General features: G+C 33.7%; 3 protein-coding genes across 3 annotated transcripts; 2 read left to right on the top strand and 1 right to left on the bottom strand.

Annotated features, from left to right (window-relative positions):
- Positions 1 to 725: 725 nt before the first annotated feature.
- On the top strand, positions 726 to 7,262 carry LOC132041729 (GDSL esterase/lipase At1g29670-like). Its single transcript, XM_059432427.1, has 5 exons — positions 726 to 1,033; positions 2,482 to 2,606; positions 3,234 to 3,479; positions 4,371 to 4,614; positions 6,925 to 7,262. The coding sequence occupies exons 1-5, from the start codon at positions 784 to 786 to the stop codon at positions 7,149 to 7,151; spliced, it is 1,092 nt and encodes a 363-aa protein (XP_059288410.1). The 5' UTR covers positions 726 to 783; the 3' UTR covers positions 7,152 to 7,262.
- Positions 7,263 to 9,245: 1,983 nt separating this feature from the next.
- LOC132041726 (GDSL esterase/lipase At1g29670-like) lies at positions 9,246 to 11,895 on the top strand. Its single transcript, XM_059432425.1, has 4 exons — positions 9,246 to 9,287; positions 9,433 to 9,567; positions 10,230 to 10,487; positions 11,701 to 11,895. Exons 1-4 carry the CDS (start codon positions 9,246 to 9,248, stop codon positions 11,893 to 11,895), a joined length of 630 nt encoding a protein of 209 aa, XP_059288408.1.
- LOC132041727 (sphingolipid delta(4)-desaturase DES1-like) lies at positions 10,599 to 11,397 on the bottom strand. The gene has a single exon (XM_059432426.1). It carries the CDS (start codon positions 11,221 to 11,223, stop codon positions 10,744 to 10,746), a length of 480 nt encoding a protein of 159 aa, XP_059288409.1. The 5' UTR covers positions 11,224 to 11,397; the 3' UTR covers positions 10,599 to 10,743.
- Positions 11,896 to 22,230: the final 10,335 nt, after the last annotated feature.

The raw sequence follows: 22,230 nt of genomic DNA, 5'->3' as shown, positions 1-22,230 counted from the left end.
AAAATGAATATTATTACGTGGACATAATATTTGAATTCAATATTTACAATCAATGTGAATTTAGTTAAATTAATTCAATTATTTGTAACTATAGATATTTTAGTATATGAGAGACAAATATTTATGTTGTTGTATCTCACATAATATCTCTTTATAAATGGCGTTCTTAGCGTATTTTACGTTCCCTTATATTGTTTTAGTTGCTCTATCATGCTTTAAACTTTTTATTATAGAAATTGATATCACTTTTGAAAGTGTAACCTATAGTTGTCCATGTGAAAAATCATGTTGTAGCATATATAACATAATATTTAATATGCTTTATTTATTTCGTGCTTTTAATATAACATAGATAGATTAATTTAAAACGAAAATGGTATTTTCTGACAACTGGAAAAATTAAACGAACACCAACAGAGTCCCTCGTTATAATTGGGACTCATAGTTTTCTTTAAAGAAAAAAATAAAAGATTCATATTTTCGCATATTTAACCAATGTTCGTCCGAAAAACCGATGAATTTCCGTTAGTTTTCTTAAAATAAACTTTTTGGTTTTCCGATAGGCTCTGTCGGTTATTTTAATGGAATATACAATAGACGGCGACTATTAATATTTTTTTTTTAATCATAAAAGCGCATTTTTAAATAACGTCACAAAAGCAAAGAATTGTTTTATTTCCACAAACTTGATATCTTCTATAAATAGGTAGTGTCAGTTCCATTTTTTGAATCTATCATCATTCTTCCTATTCTTCTTTGATCTCTTCATTCAACAACTCAAGAATGTCTTCTAGTGGGAATATAGTAGTATGGTTGATTTTGTTGGTATCAAAGTTTATTATGATTTCAATGATAGAAGGGGAACCACAAGTGCCATGTTACTTCATATTTGGAGACTCCGTGGTTGATAATGGGAATAACAATGACCTTATAACAACAGCCAAGGCCAATTATTTTCCTTATGGCATTGATTTTCCCACTGGTCCTAAAAATGGAAGATTCACCAATGGCCGCAATAAAGCTGACTTTCTAGGTTAATTTCCTCTCTAAACTCTTCTTTTGTTCGTGGATGATGTTCGAAATTTAGTACATATATAAACTCCTTTTTTCTTTTAAAAATAAATTGTTTTTTGTCAGTCAACTTGTAGCTAATCTACATCTTACCACCAAAGGATGTGGTGCAGCGGATGAGGCTGCTCCTCACCTAACCAGAGGTCTCAGGTTCGAGCTCTGGTTATGAAAAAATCCTTGGTAGGGAGCGCTTCCCCCCAAATGGAGCCCCACGCGGCGCCCGAATTTGGATATAGCCGGGCTCCAATGTGGGTACCGGACACCGGGTGGGAGAAAAAGAAGAAGCTAATCTGCATCTTCCTATCTTTTTTTTTTTTTTTTTTTCCGAATGTCTTATTTACGACTAACTCACGGAAATGATGTTGGTCGGTTGGGAAAGCTTTGTTATACAAATAAAGTAATATTTAACCTTTATATAGAGTATCTTTTGTCTCAATTTATATGACACACTTTTCTTTTTAGTATGTCTCTTAATAATGACTCTTTTTATATTTTGAAATGATTTAGCTTATTTTAGCTTTAAAAAAAATTGTTAAGTAGCTTTAGAATTTTTATTTACCCTTAATGAGATGAATAATATCCATACCACACTCTTTTATATTTTGATTTTCCAACTCGTCCTACAAATGGAAGATTCACCAATGGCAGCAAAAAAATTGTTAGTTTTCCTTTTCTTTTCTTTCACCTCAAGTCAAGATTTCGTTAATGATGTTCAAAATTTAATACATATGTAAACTCTATTTTTCTTTTAAAAATAAAGTTTTTTGTCAATCACGTTGCAGCTAACCATCTTCATATCATCTTTTCTTTTTCCTGAGTGTCTTATTCACAACCAACGCACCAGAATGATCGTTGGTCACGCGGTTGGAAAAACTTTTTTATACAGATAAAATGATACTATTTGACTTATATATAGATTATTCTTTTTTTTTAATATAGATTATTCTTACATTCTAATTTATGTGACACACTTTTCTTTTAGTTTATCCAGAAAAGGAATGCTTTTTTTAATATTTGGAAACGATTTAGCTTTATAATTCTTATATTACGTTTAATTAGAATTACATTTATCTACATAAATGTCTACAACTTATATTAGAATCATGATTTTAAAAAATCTTTTTTTTTCTTTTTCTTTTTCTTTTTTCAACTTTATAGCTAGTCAAATTAGTGCCACATAAAATGGGACGAAAGGCAAGGCAGAGCTACATTAGCCGAAGGATGGTCAGTTGACCATCTTTTGTCAAGACACACACCCACACATACACACATACACACACAAATACATGCTTGAACAACTTTAGCAAAATTTCTGACTTCTTCAGTGGACAAAGGAAATATAATTTTCCAAAGAATCTTCGCAGATGGCGCCACCGCCCCCTCGACTAATCACATTTCACTTCCGTGCAGCTGAACTTATAGGATTTGACAATTTCATCCCACCATTTGCAATTGCAAGAGGCCCAGAAATTCTTAAAGGTGTCAATTATGCATCAGGAGCTGCTGGAATTCGTGATGAGACTGGCTATCGATTGGTAAAAACACTCATTAATTGTGATTATTCTGTTATTTATTTTTGACTTATATACACATATATGATTTTCGACGAACGGAATTTAGTTAGACCCCTCCCACCATCACAATTCCGCCCTTTTCGTGTACCGGTAGTTTTGTTTAATTTCATTAAAATTTCATGTACTGATCATACTTGCATGTACGTTATGGGAGAATATTCATGTGAAACTTTCTCAAATTTTACACGTGTAAGACATGTTCGTCCTATTTCACCAAGTAAACCTCTTCACATCACAATGCCTATTGCATAAGCTTGGCCTTTCATACATGCAGATAAAATAAATTGCATAATAAAGATGTTTAGTATCTGTTCTTGATTCAACACACTTTCACTGTAATGTTCGAGTAGATCCTGCTATTGTCTTGTATAGTAAATTTTTTGTATTCCCTTAACATAAGAGAAATGCTTCAAATTCCAGGCACGGTATCTTTAAATGCTTTTTAATCTCTTTATCGGAATTTTGACTGCGTCACTGCATGATTACTCAACATTATATAGTTTCAAAAAAATTAAAATTGTTTCCATTTTCACTTCGTTGCATGTAATTGAGAGATTAATTAATTTCTTGAAAATGACTATGTTATAGGGTGATCGGATCAGCATGAACAGGCAACTATTGAACCATCAAGTCACAATATTAAGAATTAATTCCATACTTAGAAATGTTACTGCAGCTAAAAGTCTCTTAAACAAATGCCTCTACACTGTTGATATGGGCAACAATGATTACCTCAACAATTATTTACAGCCCAAATATTACCCAAGTAGTCTTTTGTATACACCAGAAAAGTTTGCAGATGTCCTTGCTCAGCAATTTTCAAGACAACTAAAGGTACGTAATTTGTACTATTTAATTACTATTACTTTGTTTTACTTTCCATGAACGTTATCCTCAAATATGGGTGATAAAATTAGGTTATGAGAATTTGATTGGTGCCATTCCTCTAATTGTTTCTTTGGTACTCAAGTTAGAAACCAAGTCTTGTCAATCTAGAAGTTGGGTTGAAATTGAAACATTAGAAAACTTGTCAAAATATTTTCTAATCTTTTTTATTTAATCAGTATCTTTTATTTGTTCTACTAGTTGTGTTTGGTAACTAAATAAAGGCAAAATAAAGAAATTAAAACTTGGTTAGAGCTGGACGAGTTGGTCTATGACTCAATATTTAGATAGAAATAGCGCTCACTGACCAATTTTTGCCCTTGTTTTTGAAAAGTACCTGTTGTCATGCAGTTTTAAATTCCACATGTGAAACTCCATGACATTGTCCTGGTGTTTGACCTATGAAAATTTGAAATTTCAGGACAATGACTATTTTTTCATTACATGGGCTAAAAAGTGGCTATTTGTGAAAATTTTCCAATATTTTAGATAAAAATAGTGTTTACGAGCCATTTTTCGATACTATCATTAAAAGATTAACCATTGTAACGAAATTTCATATTTTGTAGGTGAAAATCCAGGATAATGTCATGAATTTTCACATATGAAATTTAACTTTATACAATGAATATTTTTCACTTTAATGGGATGAAAAATGACTAATAAATTTGTGAATTTTACCCTATCTTTAGCTCATTGTGATCAGTCAGTCCAAGTAACCTTTGAACGAGTCATTATTAATCAAATTGATACGTTCAAAGTTAATTCGCCTTGCCCATTTAACACTCCTATATATCTCCAAAACATTTTCTTGAATTAATTTTTTGGGCATGTTTTTAGACTTTGTATGGCTATGGAGCAAGGAAGGTGGCTGTATCAAATATTGGTCTATTAGGTTGCTTGCCAGAGGAGACAAGAGTATTTGGAAGAAATGCATCTGGATGTGTTGATTTTATAAATAACTATGTGCAGCTATTTAATGACAAACTCAAGCCTCTCATTGATGATTTGAACACTAATCTTTCTGGTGCAAGGTTCACTTACATAAATATTACTAGCATTTCATTAGGGGGTCCAGCCAATGGTAGGTTTATTTCTTTCACTCCTCATTTATTATGTTTCATATTTTTCTACATTAGAATTGATAAACAATTGTTTCTGTCACCAGTAAAAACGCACGCACACACAAAAAGAAAAAAACAATGTTAGTTACCAAAAAAAAAAAAAAAAAACACACACACACACACACACACACAAAAGAAAACAATAAGTTGTTTTTTACACTGCCACAATAACTTACTTCGTCTCAATTTATATGACATTTTTTCAGAATGGTTTGAAATGCACTTCTTTTGTAATCCTAAGTTATATGTCATACTTTTCTTTTTGGTTTTATTTGTTCCAAAAATAATTTTACTTGCGATAGAGGGAGTAACAATCTATCCGATTCAGTTTACATGACAAAATTTTTTAGATCTTCCATAAAAAAATGATAGATTTCAGAGTTAGAAAAAGATTAACTTAAACTCAATTTTACTTATAATGACAAGTTCCAAAAGTCCAATAGTCACACAAATCTTACGACAAATTTACAATCATATATTTCAGAATTCTTAATTTTTGTGTGCATTCCTGCTAAATTCAAACTATGTCAAATAATTCAAATGGAAAGAGTAATACTCCCTCCATTCTAGTTCATATGATACTATATATTTATTTCTTAATTTGTGAAGAATAACACAACTATAATTTGAAAATAATTACTTTTTTATTTTTCATTTTATACTAAATGAAAAGCTTTTATAGTGACACAAATGTTATGACTTGTTTGAGGCCGCCATAACATGTTCAAGACCTCAAACTTCATTTTTTTTTTCTTTAACTTTATACTGATTCAAACTCTATCACATAAATAAATTACTATGACAAAAGTGAAGAAAATCTAACATAATGAGATGGGCTAAATAGCACAAGGTTGAGTCAATTGTAATCGTTGGCAACAATTAATCTTTGTTTATGCTTGGTTCCCAACCTAACCAGCCTACCCCTATTGCCCACCCTACCCCAGTCCTCGCCCACTCTAAAAGATTTATATTTTGTTTCGCGTTTGATTAAATTTTTTATTTTGAGATACATGAGTTCAAAATTATTTATATTGTAATTGTTATTTTATTTTTATACAACACTCATTGTTGCACTTCTTCATTTTATGTCTAATATTGGAATTAAACAAATTTTCATTTTCTTTGATGTACTTTCAGAGTTTGAGACTTTGAGTTCGTCGTCCTTTGTTTAATTTATTCATTCTATTTAGTTCTTCCTTTGCTTAGTTAAATTCTTCCTCCGTTCACTTTATTTGTCAACTATACTAAAAAAAAAAAATCACTTTTACTTGTTAACTTTAGCATATCAAGAGAGACACAAACTTTTTTTCTTGTTTTACCCTTACGTTAATTCTTCATTTCTAAATGATTTTTCAAGTCTATTGAGACTATACACCAATTAATATGAGTATCATGTTAAAATACATATTTCATTTATTAATTCTTGGGACGTGTAAAGTCAAAAGTGGACAAGTAAAAATGAACGGAGGGAGTATTACTATTGAGAAATGTCACTCTATAACGTCTACTTTTACAATGTATCATAACTTAAAAGAGGTATTGGCCTATAGCTACAAAGTTTTTTTTTTTTTTTTTTTTTTAAAAAAAATGTTCTAAGAAATAAAAACTCTCACATCTTAATTCCATTATTCTTTCAATGTGTTCCTTCATTGAATTTAACACAAAAGACGAAGGGGATGTAGTATTTAGCTAGCTAGGGGTTAAACCAGCCCCGGAATTTTCCATACATAGTATATATTTGCATATTAAAAATTATTAATATATCGACAAATATCGAACCCATAATTCTAAAAGTTCAACAGGTTTAATCAAAGGACATTAGTTAAATTTCATCAGTTGTTTATTTATTTTTTTGTAATTTATAAACTTTCTAGATCACGGTTTAAAGATTTTTTTTTTTTTTTGAGCAAATAAAACATCTTATGAGAAAACTAAGATCACATTCTAAAATTTTATGAGTTATTACAAATGTTAGACGACTAATATTTTATCTGTAAGTTTGAGAAATATATAGGGAAACACTAGACCCCAATTTAACATTATCCGGAAGAATAACTTCCCAAGGATTATGTTTGTACAACATTTTAAAATAGCGACAAAATAAAAATGGTGGCTAGAAAAGGAACATTTGCATAATTCATCCAATATTTTAAAGGTCAAACCCATTATATTTAAATCTTGGATGTGTCTCTGAATTAACGAACTTATAAACTACTTACATTAGGTACTAATTGACATTTAATTTTTTGATTTTCATGTTTTTGTTTCAGATTTTACAGTTTTTGACAAACCATGCTGTATAGTATCAGACGCAATAGCTAAAGGACAGTGCAAAGAAGGTGAAATCCCATGCAGCAATAGGAATCAATATATTTTCTATGATAATTTTCATCCAACAGAAGTTGCAAATCTGGCCACTGCTAAAAGATCATACAATGCTTTTCTACCAACTGATGCACATCCAATGGACATCAGCCAGCTGATACAAACCCAATAATAATAATTCATTTACAACAAGACTGTTGGTTACACAAAATACTAATAAATAGTTGACTGGTATTAATGCAGTTGTTGGGGGAAATTTGACACAATAAAATGATATAAATTTTGTATCTTCTGATCGGCATATTTCAGATTCGTGTCGCCTAGGGTCATGAACCCACTGTCGATTAATTTAAATTTGTATCAAGTGGTGCCAATTAAAGGGGTGTACGAATGCAATTTTACATCGTAATTGCCAATTTATGCCTTCAAAGACATCCCATGTTAACATGAGAATCTTATTTTTTTTTTTCTCTAAACCATTTGATATTCAAAATTTACTGACATGATTAATCCAGATTAGCGTTATATAGGGCCCAGAACTTACTAATTAATCAAGATTCACATCGTAATTCCCCACCAAGAATTTACCAATTTATGCCTCTCAATTTTCCCCAGACATCACCATGAGTTAGAATCAATGAAGATTTAATCTCATTTTTTTACATAATTAATAACTTATCCATAAGTGTATTAAAATATATTCTCTCTTCCTATTTTACTTTTCCTACGATATCTTTTCTTTACCCGATAATTTTCATTTAATTTTTTTCATAGATTATTCAATTAGTGATATTTTTACCCCATTATTCAATTAGTGATATTTTTACCCCATTATTCAATTAGTGATATTTTCCATTTTTTTTTTCAATTATGATGCTTAGTACACATTACTTATTCAATTAATCAAAGATTCATATTCAAAATATCACCATTAAAAAGTTGTCGTAATTGAAAAAAATGGAATATTAAAATAGGAAGAGAGAGAAGATATTTTTAATATATTTATGGATAAGTTATTAATTATGTAAATCATGGTTAGAGTTGATTACCACCATTAATTCTAACTTGGGAAAAATGAAAAGAAGACAAATGGAGAGGAGCCCAATCCCCAATTCTCTTCAGTGCCCGGCAAAGACATCCCATGTAACATAAGAAGCACTTTTTTTTTCTCAACCATATGGTATTTGGAGCACATTAATCTGATTAATCTAGATTGTGTTGGGCAATAGATCCACTGATCAGATTAATTCAAATCCGCCTTGTGTAGAAGCGATTGAGGGAGAAGCAATTTCTACCAATAATTTACTAATGAAATTCTTTTCGATGCCCCAAAGACATCCCATGTAATAGAAGAAACTTCATTTTTCTAATCATCTAGTATTTTGAAAGGGCAACTTACATAAATAACTATCTTTTAATTCTTGCTTTCAATCAATAGCTACCTTTTTGTTATTTACAATTCGTAGCTACATTAGGCATTTTCACTATATATGATATATTTCAATGTATTACACTGTTCAATTATATCCAATCTTATCTGTTGCCACATGTATTTGAATGTATTCGAGCTGCCATCTGTAAATCTTCCATTTTTAGGACCAGTGGGAAAATCAATGCCATAAGGAAAATAATTGGCCTTGGCTGTTGTTATAAGGTCTGTTATTCCCATTATCAACTACTGAGTCTCCAAATATGAAGTAGCATGGTACTTTTGCTTCCCCTTCTACAATTGAAATCATAATAAACATTGATATCATCAAAATCTCTCAACTCTTTTTTTTTTTTTCTTTCTTTTACCTCAAGTCGGGATTTCGTCAATGGTGTTCAAAATTTAGCACATACATAACCTCTGTTCTTCTTTTCATTTGTTTTCTCTGTGACCTTGCATCTAATCCTCTTCGTATTATCTTTTTTTTTTCTTTCTTTCTTTTGAATGTCTTATTCACGATCAACGCACGGAGATGATTGTTGGTTGGTTGGGAAAACTTTATTAATTATACGGATAAAGTAACATTTGACCTATGTATATAGAGTATTCTCCCGTACATCTAAATTTATGTGGCGCGCTTTTCTTTTTAATTTGTCCCAAATTAAAATAATGACACTCTTTTATATTTAGCAATGAGTTAGCTTTATATTACACTTAAGTAGATGAACTATACCTACATAAATATCTACGGCTTATGTTAGATCATGATTTTCAAAAAATCTTTTTTCTTATTTTTTATTTTTTAACTTTATGTCTAATCAAATTAATGCCACATAAATGGGACGAAAGGCGGGGCAGAGCTACATTAGCCAAAGGATGGTTAGTTGAACATCCTTCGTCGATACACACATATGCTTGAACAACTTTAGCTAAATTCTTGGCTTAGTCACCGGACGAATAAAATATAATTTCCGACGAATCTTCGCTGATGGCGGCACTCGCCCCTCGACTAGCGGCATTTTAGTTCCATGCAGCTGAAGTTGTAGGATTTGATAATTTCATCCCACCATTTGCAACTGCAAAAGGCCCAAAAATTCTTAAAGGCGTCAATGATGGATCAGGAGTTGCTGGAATTCGTGATGAGACCGGTTATCGATGGGTAAGAAAACTCATTAATTGTGATCATTCTGTTATTTATTTTTGACATATATACACAATATATAATTTTGCACCGAACGGAACTTAGTTAAACCCCTTCTTTCAAAGCAACTCCCACCCTTAGCTTTTTGTGTACCTGTAGTTTTATATAGATTACTTCTCAATATACTTTTCTTTAATTTCATTAAAGTTTCATGTGCTGATTCTTGCATGCCCGTTTTAATAGAATATTCATGTAGAACTTCCTCAAATTTTACGCTTGTAATACATGTTTGGCTTATTTCAACATGTAAAGCTCATCGCATCATAATACCTATTGAATCAGCTTGACTTTCATAAATAGAGACAGAATAAAGCGTCTATAATAAAACATTTATATATTGTTTATCCTCGAGTCAATGCACTTTCACTATAGTGTCCGTGTAGGTATTCCTACTTTTTCAAATAATTTTTTTATTCCATTAACATACGAGAAATGCAAATTCAAATCCGGGTACGGATTTTTCGATTTTTTGTAATTTCCTTATCAGAATCCTAACTCTGCCACTGCCAGTGTATGCTGTTAATATTCTATTAATTCAATTTTGGAATACCATACTATTACCATTTTCACTTCATTTCCATGTTATTGTGACATTAATTTCTTGAAAATGACTGTTATAGGGTGATCGGATCAGCATGAACAGGCAACTATTGAACCGTCAAGTCACAATTTTAAGAATTACTTCCTTACTTGGAAATAATGTTACTGCAGCTAAAAGTCTCTTAAACAAATGCCTCTACACTGTTGATATGGGCAACAATGATTACCTCAACAATTATCTACAGCCCAAAGTTTACCCAAGTAGTCTTTTGTACGCACCAGAAAAGTTTGCAGATGTCCTTGCTCAACAATTTTCAAGGCAACTAAAGGTAATTTGTACTATTTAATTACTAGCATTACTTTGTTTTACTTTCCATGAATGTTATCTTTTTTTTTCTATTTTTTTTTTTTTTTTTTAACCCATAACTAAGAATTTTATGGAAGTTGAATAGATGAACTTCAGTCACTGCTACATCAACTCTATTGCACATGAAGCCGGAACTCTCTATTACATTGTTACAAAGAAGACAAGAGGGAATGGAATAAGAAACATCACATAGTAATACTGAAAGAATCAGCAATGAAGAGATCGGACTATGATCGCTGCACCAACTTTCTCTTCATTCTGCTGAAAGGTCCAACTGTTGGATCCATTATGTACATGTAGATGACTTGGCTCCACGACTTATATGAGTCCAAGTTTTCATAATATTCCGGTGCAATCTCCTTCACATTGCAAAGCTTGCTTCCAGGAATTCTAGGAAAATCATGGTGCTCGTTGTGGTATCCTACACTCCAAGTGATAAGGTTAAGTGGCCCGTAGTAGGAGTATGTCTCTTGCTCGGGTTTGAAGACATAATGCTCGGAGATGAAGTGAGCAGCCATTAGATGCATCCCACCCCCAACAAAGGTCGATAGGATCAGATAAGCGAGCGATTTCCAGCCCCAGAAGTAAACCATAGCTCCATCTAGGGATAGCTGGACAGTGAAATTAATGAACTCCCCCACGCTAGGTGGTTTAGTTTGAGAAAAAGAGGCCTGAAAGCATAAAAGAAAAGTTGGAGAATGACCCATATAGATTTTGCAACAACATTTTTCACAACATGGGCTTCAGTAATGCTGGGATATCCATATCAATTCCATCAACTCCCTGGAACCGATGGTGCTCGAGGTGATATTTTTGGAAGCTAACAGACATGGGCACACCAATGGGAAGGTTGGCAAATATTCCAAGCCAACGGTTGTAGACTGGAGTAGAGTTCCATGGAAAATATATATCCTAGAGTTCCACTTTTGAATTTTAAAACTCCATGGCAATAGTTTTTTTTATTGGTTAATATGACAATAGTTATTTTTCAATTATAGATGCTAAAAAAGTGGTTATTTGTGAATTTTACCCAATATATTTAGCTCATCTTGACTCAGTTTTGTCAGGCCATTATTAATTCAGCTCATTTTAACCCGTTCAAATATAGTTTAAACTTGTCCGTTTAACACTCCTATGTATTTGCAAAACATTTTATTGAATTAATATTTTTGGTATGTTTTTAGACTTTGAACGGCTGTGGAGCAAGGAAGGTGGCTGTATCAGATATTGGTCTATTAGGTTGCTTGCCAGAGGAGACAAGAGTATTTGGAAGAAATGCATCTGGATGTGTTGATTTCATAAATAACTATGTGCATCTATTTAATGACAAACTCAAGCCTCTAATTGATGATTTGAACATTAATGTTTCATGTTTCTAAATTAAAATTGATAAACAAGTAAACACACAAAAAGAAATGTTGTTGCTTACACTACCCACACAGACACACACAATGATCTCAATTTATGTAACGTCAAAACGGTTCAAAATGCAATGTTTTTTTTAATTCTAAATTATTTGTCATACTTTCTTTTTATCTTGTTCCAACAATAAAGTTACTTTTCTATATAGTTAGAAATAATTAACTTTAATTTTTTTTATTTTATTCTTAACGAGATAATTTATAATCACACAAATGTCTTATATTCTTTACGCAGTCAAACAATGCAACATAAATTGGGATGAAGGGAGTAATAATCTATTCACTTCAATTTATGTGACGACATTTTTTTAATTTGTTCCATAATGAATGGTAGATTTCAGACACAAAAATTAACTTAAACTCAATTTTACTTGTACTGAGAAGAAAGTTTAAAAAATCTAATAGCCACACAAATGTTATAACATATGTTTAACCACATATTTCAAAAGTCTTCGTTTCCCTATCACACTCGGTGCTAAATTCAAACTATGTCAAAGCAATTTAAATGAAAAGAGTAATACTCCCTCCATTCTAGTTCATGTGATACTCCTTCTTTCTTAATTTGTTAAGAATGACACAACTATATATTTAAAAATAATTAACTTTTTATTTTTCATTTCATTCTTAATGTGAAGTTTTTATAGCGACACAAATGTTACGACTTTTTTAGGGCTTTCATGACATATTCAATACCTCAAATTTAACTTTTTTTTTAACTCCACCGATTTAAATTATGTCGCATAAATTACAACCGATGGAGTAATTAGCAGGACAAAAGTGAAGAAAATCTAACATGACGATACGGGCTAAATAGCACAAGGGTTGGCAAAAATTAATGTATTTGTTTTGCATAGAAGGAAGTGCTTAGTTCCCAGCCTAACCAGCCTACCCCTATTGCCAACCCTACCCTAGGCCTCCCCACTCTCAATTTTTTTTTTTTTTTAATTTAATTTCGCGTTGGATTAAATTTTTATTTTGATATACATGATTTCAAAATTAATTATATTATAATTGTAATGCTATTTTCATACAACACTCATTGTTGCACTTCTTCATTTTATGCCTAATATTGGAATTAAACAAATTTGCATTTTCTTTGATGTACTTTGAGTTCGTCCATTGTTTAATTCTCTTCTTCCTTTGCTTTGCTAAAGATTATTGAGAAATATCATTCTATATCATTTTTGTTTACAATGTATCAAAACTTAAGACGTAAAGCTAATAAAGTTTGTTAAATAAATGATTAGAGAAATAAAAACTCTCACATCGCAATTCCATTATTCTCTTAAACAATTCATATTTAATGATAAGATTTTAGTTAAATTTCATCGGTTGTTTATTTATCTTGCAATTTATGGACTTTTTAGACCACGGTTTGGCCAATATTTTTAAAAAAAATTACACTAAAAAATTGACTAGTGTATTTAAAAAAGAAGAATACAGTGAAAACCGGTCGGATCTCCGGTGAAACACAAAGTACCACTATATTTACACTAAAAAAAATGAAAATACATTCAAATCCATTTAAAAATACACCATATTTATTCAAAAAAATAAAATACACTGTATACATACAGATCCGCAACAACTCCGGCAAAATATAAACTACATTATATTAACACTAAAAAAAAATGGGCGGGACCTCCGGCGAAATATAAAATTCATTGTGTATACAGCTTCGTATTTTAGTTATATACAACTCAGGCGGCACTCGTCCTTCCAGATCTACGTTCAATTTGATCTCAAAAATCATTCACTCCAGCGATATACACTAACACACAGTATATCAGTTGTATAATCTTCCTTTTAGATCTGAGTTCAATTTGATCTAAAAAATCATTCACTCCGGCGAACGGCGGCGAGTATGATAGAAGCAATGGCGGCAGGATGTGGTGTTTGCTTGTGGTTCACAGATGTCACGCCCCAAAACCCACCCTGGACTCAACAGGCATTCGATGCTATGAACAACACCGGAAGCACCTTATAAAATCAATAAAAATCTATTCTCTTTCAATAGTCTTGATATGTCATGACATGTTTTGATGATTTGACACACCTTACTCAAAGAACCAGAATACTACTATATGTATCTCGAGGTCTGAGTCTCAGTGGAAACAGCTGAGGTATCTGGGTAAGGGATCTGGTCCTTAGGAGGAATACAAAGGATGTCTCTTTATCATCATCAAAAAGGTGGAAATTGATAAGAAATGATATGTTTTGATGACATGACAAACCTTAAGGAACCGGATACAATTCGATTCACCTGTCTGAACTTGGTTAACCTTATGATATCTCATATGCTGCTATTCTAACATGCTCTTTGAAGGATCAGATGCCTGCAAGATTAGCTCACATATAAGAGACTGCATATGTGGATTCAGAAAGACCAGATAGGATCAGGTCTCCAGCCTGCTCAACCAACGGCGCAGCTGTGAAGCTACTAACAGTGTAACTAGTACTTATAACTTGTTTGGAGAACAGATGAGGGAGCAGGTTCTTCCAGATAAAGGTCCTGGTCACTAAAGCATTGAAAGTCCAAATCCACAGCTGTAAAGTGTGCTGCTGAAAAGTACAATGCAGTTGTACAACAGCACCTTAGCAAGGCCTATTAATTAACGGTCCAGATTTCATGAGTGGTCACCTCTACTCTCTTTATCTCTCTTATTGCATATAAAGACATCATCTTCTAAGAGAAGACTCATTCTTGCACAATCCGAAAATTGCTTCATCCTAAGTGTAAGTCTCCACCTTCCAAGGTGTTTCTCAAGAACTGAGCCTCAACAACCCGGAGGACCAGATCCAGAACTGAAGATGCTTTAGGTCCTTAGGTTGTTGAGTCATTGTTCTTTTGTGCTTAAACTGTAAACCTACTTTTCTATATAAAAAAAAAAAAGTTGATTGTAGGTGTTTTGAAGTCTCAAAGGTTGCTTGTTGGAGTGTGTTTCCTCAAGCCTTTGAGTGGTACACTAGGCTAGAGTTATCTTAGTTGTATTAGTGTATGGGTGGCTAGTGTTAGTCATTGTGGTGGATTCTCAAAGAGTGTCTTTGAGTGGTAGGCTACGGTAGAGTTAGTAAGATTTGGAGATCGAGGATTTGTTAGATAGTTTGTAATATAAGAGGTCTTAAAACAAATAAACACATCTGATCGTGAAAGCACATGACTATTTTGAAAAGTCATCTCTCAAATTCTATAAATATAAGGACATTCTTGAAGTAGCATATGAAAAATCTGCATGTAAATACAAGGGCTTTGTTGTATCCTGAAGGGAATTGCTTGTATTTTTCCCAATTTTAAACGGGCAATATGTCTTTAAGGAAAGTCGATTTATCCACGCCTCAAAGCCATTTCTTCTTCGATTATGTTTACCTATTTTTCTAACGGGATTATAATAGAATGTTAGTAGGTAGTTGAGTTTTGTCGCGATCTGTGAAAGAGGTGGGGGACTAGCCTTTCCATCTCCTCTTCTCCTTTTCTTAGTAGTAGTATTTAGGTATCGCGTGGATTATTATCCTTATGTGTGTATTACTATGTGTTGCTCCATTTGTTTTATATCTTGATATTTTGCTGTCTTTTTTTTTTCTTGCAATCCTGCATTAACTCTGTTTCTTTTGAGCCGAGGGTCAATCGTAAACAACCTCTCTACCCTACAAAGGTAGAGGTAAGGTCTGCGTACATCCTATCCTCCCTAGACCTCACTTGTGGGATTACACTGGGTATGTTGTTGTTGTTGTTGTAATTGTGAAAAACCATTAATGACAATTTAGAGGTTGGTGGAGCAGATGAGTTTGGTTAAACCGAGTTAAATTGATTGTTGGATTGTCATAAATAGTTTTATTGGATATTTATGAACTACTTTCGACAAATAATCCAAATCAGAGGTTGAAAATTTCCCTTGAACTAGAAATTTAGGATTTTTAGACTTATGGCTTAGTTCAATCATGACAAACTGAAATAGTTGAGCATATTTTGATGAGTTGAGCTATACTATTTGTAGATTTTGACTTGTTGAACTCACGTGGAAATTGAGGAGATAAATTTGAGCTAAAGCTTTGAGGTAAGTTAAACCTTACTTTCCTTGTATGAAATTCCGTTAGAACTCACGTGCTCCATGTATTCGATGAAATTCCTTATGTATTTTCTTGTGCTCGAGTACCCAGTTCACTCCTTTCTTATTCAGTATGATTTTTTATGAAAATATAATAGTATTACATGCTTAAGTGTATCACCACTTGTTATGTGCTATTATTTGTGTTACTTGCGTTCAACTCAGCATTCAATTCCAACATTCATTTCATGTTTTAATGTGATCACTTTCAATTTGCGAGAAGTGGCCAACCTCCCCTTGTGTGAGTGCCATGAAGGCAGGGTTAACTACCACACGCTCGCAGGTGCCAATTGTTTGTTGGGGAGATAGGCCGACACCCCTGTGCATGTTGCCAAATCCTCACGTATGCAGGGCCATTATGTGAAACTTTTTTATCCTACATTTTTATAGTATCTCTACCCGTATCCTGCTTTTCTTGTAGGTTTGTCCTTCAAATTACTCATGTGTGACATTGAGTAACGACTGAAAACGATACAATCTATCAAAACATTATGCTCATCAAAAAAATACAGTTCGATAAAATACAACACGATACGATACGATACGATATAATATCATACATTATGAAACAATATATAACAACCATTCAAACAAAGTCCTTATCGGGAAAAAAAATCCATCCAAACAAAGTGTAAGGTAAAAATGTTTATATTGCTAATGATAGTTATAGCAAAGGAAAATTTTCATGAAGATTATCAACTATTTTTTGTACATTTAAGATTATGTGCAAAACACATGTTAGTAACTATGGTTAGATATTTATAATTGTTACTATTTATACTTGTTATTTGTTTATTGGTTGGTGTAAATACCTGGTGTGGTAAGTTTTCACCGTCCCGCTATAGATAAATGACTAGCAACGAAAGCCAAAAATAGTAAAATCAATTACTAATATTTATGCAAGGCTAGCACCCAAGGGTGTGGCTTAGTGGTTGAAGTGGGTTGAGCACCATGAGGTGTCAGGTTCAATTTCCAACAGAGACAATAAGTGATTTTTTCCATTTGTTCTAGCCTTGGTGGACCTTGTGGGAGATGGCCGGTACCCTGTGGATTTAGTCAAGATGCGCGCAAGTTGGCGTGGACACCACGGTTTAAAAAAAGGTGTATGTAAAGTTGATATAGAGGGGGTAATTTTACAAAGAATATAATGTTTTGTTATTATAGGTAAAAATCAGTTAAAATATAACATAAAATCAGTTTCAAAGAAAACTTGATTGCTGTAGTAAAATGTTATTATAGAGGGTGACTGCTATAGAGGGATCTGTTTGTATACATGTACTATTACTTAACCAAAGTACAATGGTACTATATATTCATTCTCACTTTGATTTGTGTGGTGTGTCTTTGTTTGAGAAGGAAAGAAAAGCTGTGACGAGATCTCACTAGGAATGGTAAGTGAAGCCTTTAGTTCTTACAGCAAACCAGAACTAGTAAAGCCTTGAGGGCACCAAGAAAAGGCAAATTAAAGGTGGCAATTTGCTTAAGATGGCAGAAACAAAGGGCAGCCCGGTGGACAAAGCATCCCCCGTTCACGCACATGACACAGTTGATAGAATATCAGAGTTGCCTGTGCATATAATTCATGACATCTTCTCTAAACTTAACCAAAAAGAGGCTCCCAGAACTAGTGTGCTGTCCAACAGATGGTACTGTTGTTGGACTTGCAGACCTAATCTGGTATTCAGTCAATCACTACAGGGCAACACATATATGCCCCTGGAAAAGTTTGTCAAGTTGGTTAGTCAATCCCTACAACCCCATCTTGAAGAAAACTTACATGTTGAAGAATTCAACCTTAAATATCCTCCGGAATTGGCTTCTCATCATATCGACAGATGGATTGATTTGGTGGTTAAACTTGATGTCAAAGTGCTGAAAATTGACACTTTGAATTCCGGTAATTGTTCTCTGTACCATAGTTTACCTGATGTTATTTATGCTGCTAAAAAGCTGACAACATTGAAACTAAGCAGGTTCAAGTTTGAATTTGACAATACCACTAGCATAAGATTCTGTTGTCTTAAGGATCTTTACTTGAGTTATGTCCATATATCCCGATGCCACTTACAACGAGTATTCTCCGTTCATCACGAATCTAAGCCTGTCTTATTGCGCGGGAATAAGCAAATTACATGTATTTGGCCGCCTAGTTCATCTGGAGAATTTGGATGTTGCATCGTGCGAACTCGATAGTGTGATAGTCCAGATGCCAAATCTGATGAAATTCACCTTAATACAGGGGAGGAATCTAGAAGAAGTCGAGATTCAAGCTCCAAATTTATTGAAATTCAATTTTGTGGGTGACAAAATGCCCTTCTCATCTATGAATCCTTCTTCCCTGGAAAGCGCTCAACTCAGTTTCTTCTTGTTTATGTCACCAAATATATTTAACTTTGGAGATGTGGGCAGCAGCTGGTGCAACAATCTTCAGCACTTTCTTCAAAAGTTCAACTATTCTAAAGGTCTGATATTAGTAATATTTTGCCACAGGGTAAGAATTTTTCTTTTCTTCGATCGTTGTTGATTCATGGTTAAAATAAAATTATTGGTTTACGTCATGTCATTTGACAAATATAATTATTGCAGACTGAAAGCATCCTTATCTATGACGATCCAAGAGAAATTGTTATTCCCCCGAGTCCTCATGTCGACATATTCATTGCACCTATGCCGAGTGTTGAATCAATCCTAGATACGTTAATGTACAGGCCTGCGAACATCATATCCGTACTTCCATGTACAAATAGTAAAATACTCCAGGTAATTTCTTTCTTTACGTGGAAATCCTTTCAAAAATAGATCAACATGACTTTTGTACGTCGTATTTGTGTATATAAGTTATTATAAACTTGACATTAGCTTTATGTTGATTGCTAGCTTGTCTCTCATAACATTAGTGTATTCTCTTTATCTTATGTTTGTTTGTTTAATATACAGGTGTTGCCTGAGATAAAAGGGTGTCCAAAGAAGCGAAAATCTGGTAAATATTGTTTGTTCAATATCGAGTGTTTTTATTGTCAGCGCGAATTAAAAGAAGTCAGCAATTTTATGGACACAGCTGAGGAGGAAATGGCCTTTTGGTATTCTTGGTTGAAATCCACGTCTCTGATTGACCAAGTGAGTACCTTCACATTTAATGCTTAGACGACAACACCCATATGAATTCCCCTGGAAAAGTTTGTCAAGTTGATTGAACATAACTTATTACCTCCTGAAGAATTCAACATTAGATACGTACCTTGGTCATGATCTAAGATTGCTTCTCATATGGATCGCGTTAAACTTAAGGTCAAGGTGCTGAAAATTGAGTAAGTTATTCACTGAAACTGATATCATCACCGGTTTCAAATGGATTTAGAGGGTGATTTGGCTAAAAAGGTGATTTTGATCAGTTGTTTGATGGTTAAATTGCAACTTCCTTTAAATTTTCCAACTCGTTGAGCATTTCTTTTTCAAGGATACTAAACTTATGTGTGCTGTATTCGTTCTCATTCATGTTAGCAACACTCGTTTGATATTAGATTGGAATTTACCTCCTTTATTACATCTGGCAATTCACATATCTCTGCTACTGCATATACATTATGATTCCAAGCAAAATGTTTTTCGTGATGCAGTGGAGAGTGTGAAGGTTGAGCGAACAAGTAACTTCGTGGATGCTTTAAGTGTTTATTTTCTTGAAAAATCACGAAGTAGAAGCATCGTCATTTTTTTTTTCAAGTAACTAGTTTCACTTATTATAACACGATTACTTGAAGTTACCTTTTAGGTGACCACAAGATAGTGTAATTTTTTTTTATATTGCCAATATATAAAAGTTAAACGCTGAAAGACCTTTTTTTTTTTTTTTTTTTTTTTTGGTATAAGCATCTGGAAGTTTTAGTTGGTTGTCCCTTTTTGGGAAGTCTTGGGCAATGTATTCACTAGAAACTCAAAAACACAACCCTCTAACCCCCCCCCCCCCCCCAGAAAAAACCATCTGAAAGTTTTAGTTGGTTGTCCCTTTTTGGGAAGTCTTGGGCAATGTAATTAGGGTGGGCGTTCGGTATTTTCAAATTTCGGATTTGATAATCGTAAATATATAATCTTATTAAAAATAGGTAAAGTCTAATGTACTTTAAAAACATGGCATGCACCACCATAAAGAATGAAAGTGCAAGAGAGGGGGGGAATTGTAAATTTTTCGTTCGTTAGTCGCCCAGGTTAGATCGCAGTCGCATCGCTTGCTCGTAGAACGCTAATAGTAAAATGCAAGATAACGACACAAAGTGTTTTATACTGGTTCGATTCAATGTGAATCCTAGTCCGGTCCCCTTGGGTCGTGCGGGTGATCTCTGTGCCTTTTCGTTAAAGGTTTGGTACAATCGAGGTTTGAATGGAGCTCCTACGTCTACACTCAAATCGCTCTTAATCTTTTTGATACAAAGCCTCACAAGCTATATTATAACTCTCCTTTCTTTTTTCTTACACTATAAATCACTCAGACATACAATGTTTATGAAAAGTAAAGTAGAGTACTAAGAGAATGAGACTAAGCATGTTTCTTGTGTTTGTGAAGCAGCCCTTTTATAGCTGTTTTAGGCTCTTCACGCAGAGAGATCAACCCAAGGGATTTGATCCTTGGAAAAAGGAATTAACGATCCTATTTCCAAGAATAAGGCTGGAGCTGTTGCTACTTTCCTTGTGCGTTGAGGCAGCATTATCAATCATTAAGATTATTACACTTCATGAGATATTCCTTCTTTAATGTTGCAGATGGCCTTTCCTTCCTTGAAACGATTTGGTACTGCTGGATCAGGATTGTTACACGCTGTGGAATATTCCTTCTTTAATGTTGCAGATCCTTTCCTTTCTTGAACGATTTAGTATCACGGAAAGTACCGTTAGCCACCATCTCGTTAGTGGTCGGGAAGTTCTTTCACTCGAGCGTCTCGTTGGGGTTGTTTTGTGGCTCCCATCTCGTGGGGACAATACCAGTGGGCTCATATATTCCTTATCTCGATTCAATTATTATACCCGTACAAGTAAAATTGTCATCATAAAAACTTGCACTAAAATTTCCCCGCTTTTCGAGGGATGAAAATTTTAAACGAGATGTAGTCAACTTCCTCAGTAATGGATGCTCCCCCTGAATGGGTGGAGGCTCCCCCTGACTAGTCGACTTGTCCTTGTAGGCTCCCCCTGAACAGTTGATTGTCTAGTTCTCCTCCTTTGGCATCACTCAAAAATAAAGGTAAAGAAACAACAAACATAGATATAGACGTATAACATTGATAAGATGCTAAACCAAGCAAAGACAAAAAGATAAACCAAAGTGCAAAAGATAAACGCAACCAAACGTAAGTCCCACAAAAACATTGTTTAAACAGACCAAAAACAACCAAATAAAAAAAAAAACTACTCTTGGCGGCGGAAGACTGGACGACGAAGGAAATAGGCTAAGGTATTCACAATAGCATCCTTCATTTTTACCAACGGAGTAGTAAGACGGTCGAGCACGGCGCTAACACTGGCTTGAAGCTTGGCGGACAGTTTGAACGCTTCCTTTATCATAGCATCCAGTTTAACCCGCAGCTTAGAGACATCAGTGTTACACCTCGTAGTTTTGTACGTGAAATCTATTAGGCGTTAGTTGTCCAAGTGTAGACGTGGAGCACTTCCTAGGATATGGGAGATTGTATGCACCTATCTCATGTTTACGACGGTTTAAGTTCATATCATGAGCTATGAAAGACTCTAGGACCAAGCAAATCAAAGAAAATAAGTTTGTCGAAAAATTGAAAGAAAAAAAAAAAAAGTTGGCGATCAAGGATAGAATTTTGGGTCAAGTTTGGAGGGATATATCTTCATGCATATTAGGAGTTTAAAGGTGTTTCAAAATTCTAAAATGAAGTTCGTCGACTCTAGTTTCCGACGCAACAACCCGCTCATCGATAGGACATCGGAGTAGAGAATTATGGACGTTACAATTTAGGCGGACAGAAAGGAAACAAGCACTCAAGCGTTGTCATGCTGTGACCGGCCGACTTTGAGCCACTATAAAATGGTTAAAAACCCCATTTTTTTTTCCATCAAACACTTCTAAAAATTTCCAGAAAATTCATCAAGCAAGACTCTCTTATATCACATAAAAGGTGAGGATTTTGAGTCAATTTCAAGTTACGGCATATTAATCAAGGTCCCGACA

The sequence above is a fragment of the Lycium ferocissimum genome, unplaced genomic scaffold (assembly GCF_029784015.1).
Source record: "Lycium ferocissimum isolate CSIRO_LF1 unplaced genomic scaffold, AGI_CSIRO_Lferr_CH_V1 ctg11418, whole genome shotgun sequence".
Classification (NCBI taxonomy): domain Eukaryota; kingdom Viridiplantae; phylum Streptophyta; class Magnoliopsida; order Solanales; family Solanaceae; genus Lycium; species Lycium ferocissimum.
Note: the sequence above shows the minus strand (reverse complement) of the source record. Positions and strands in the feature narration are given on the sequence as shown.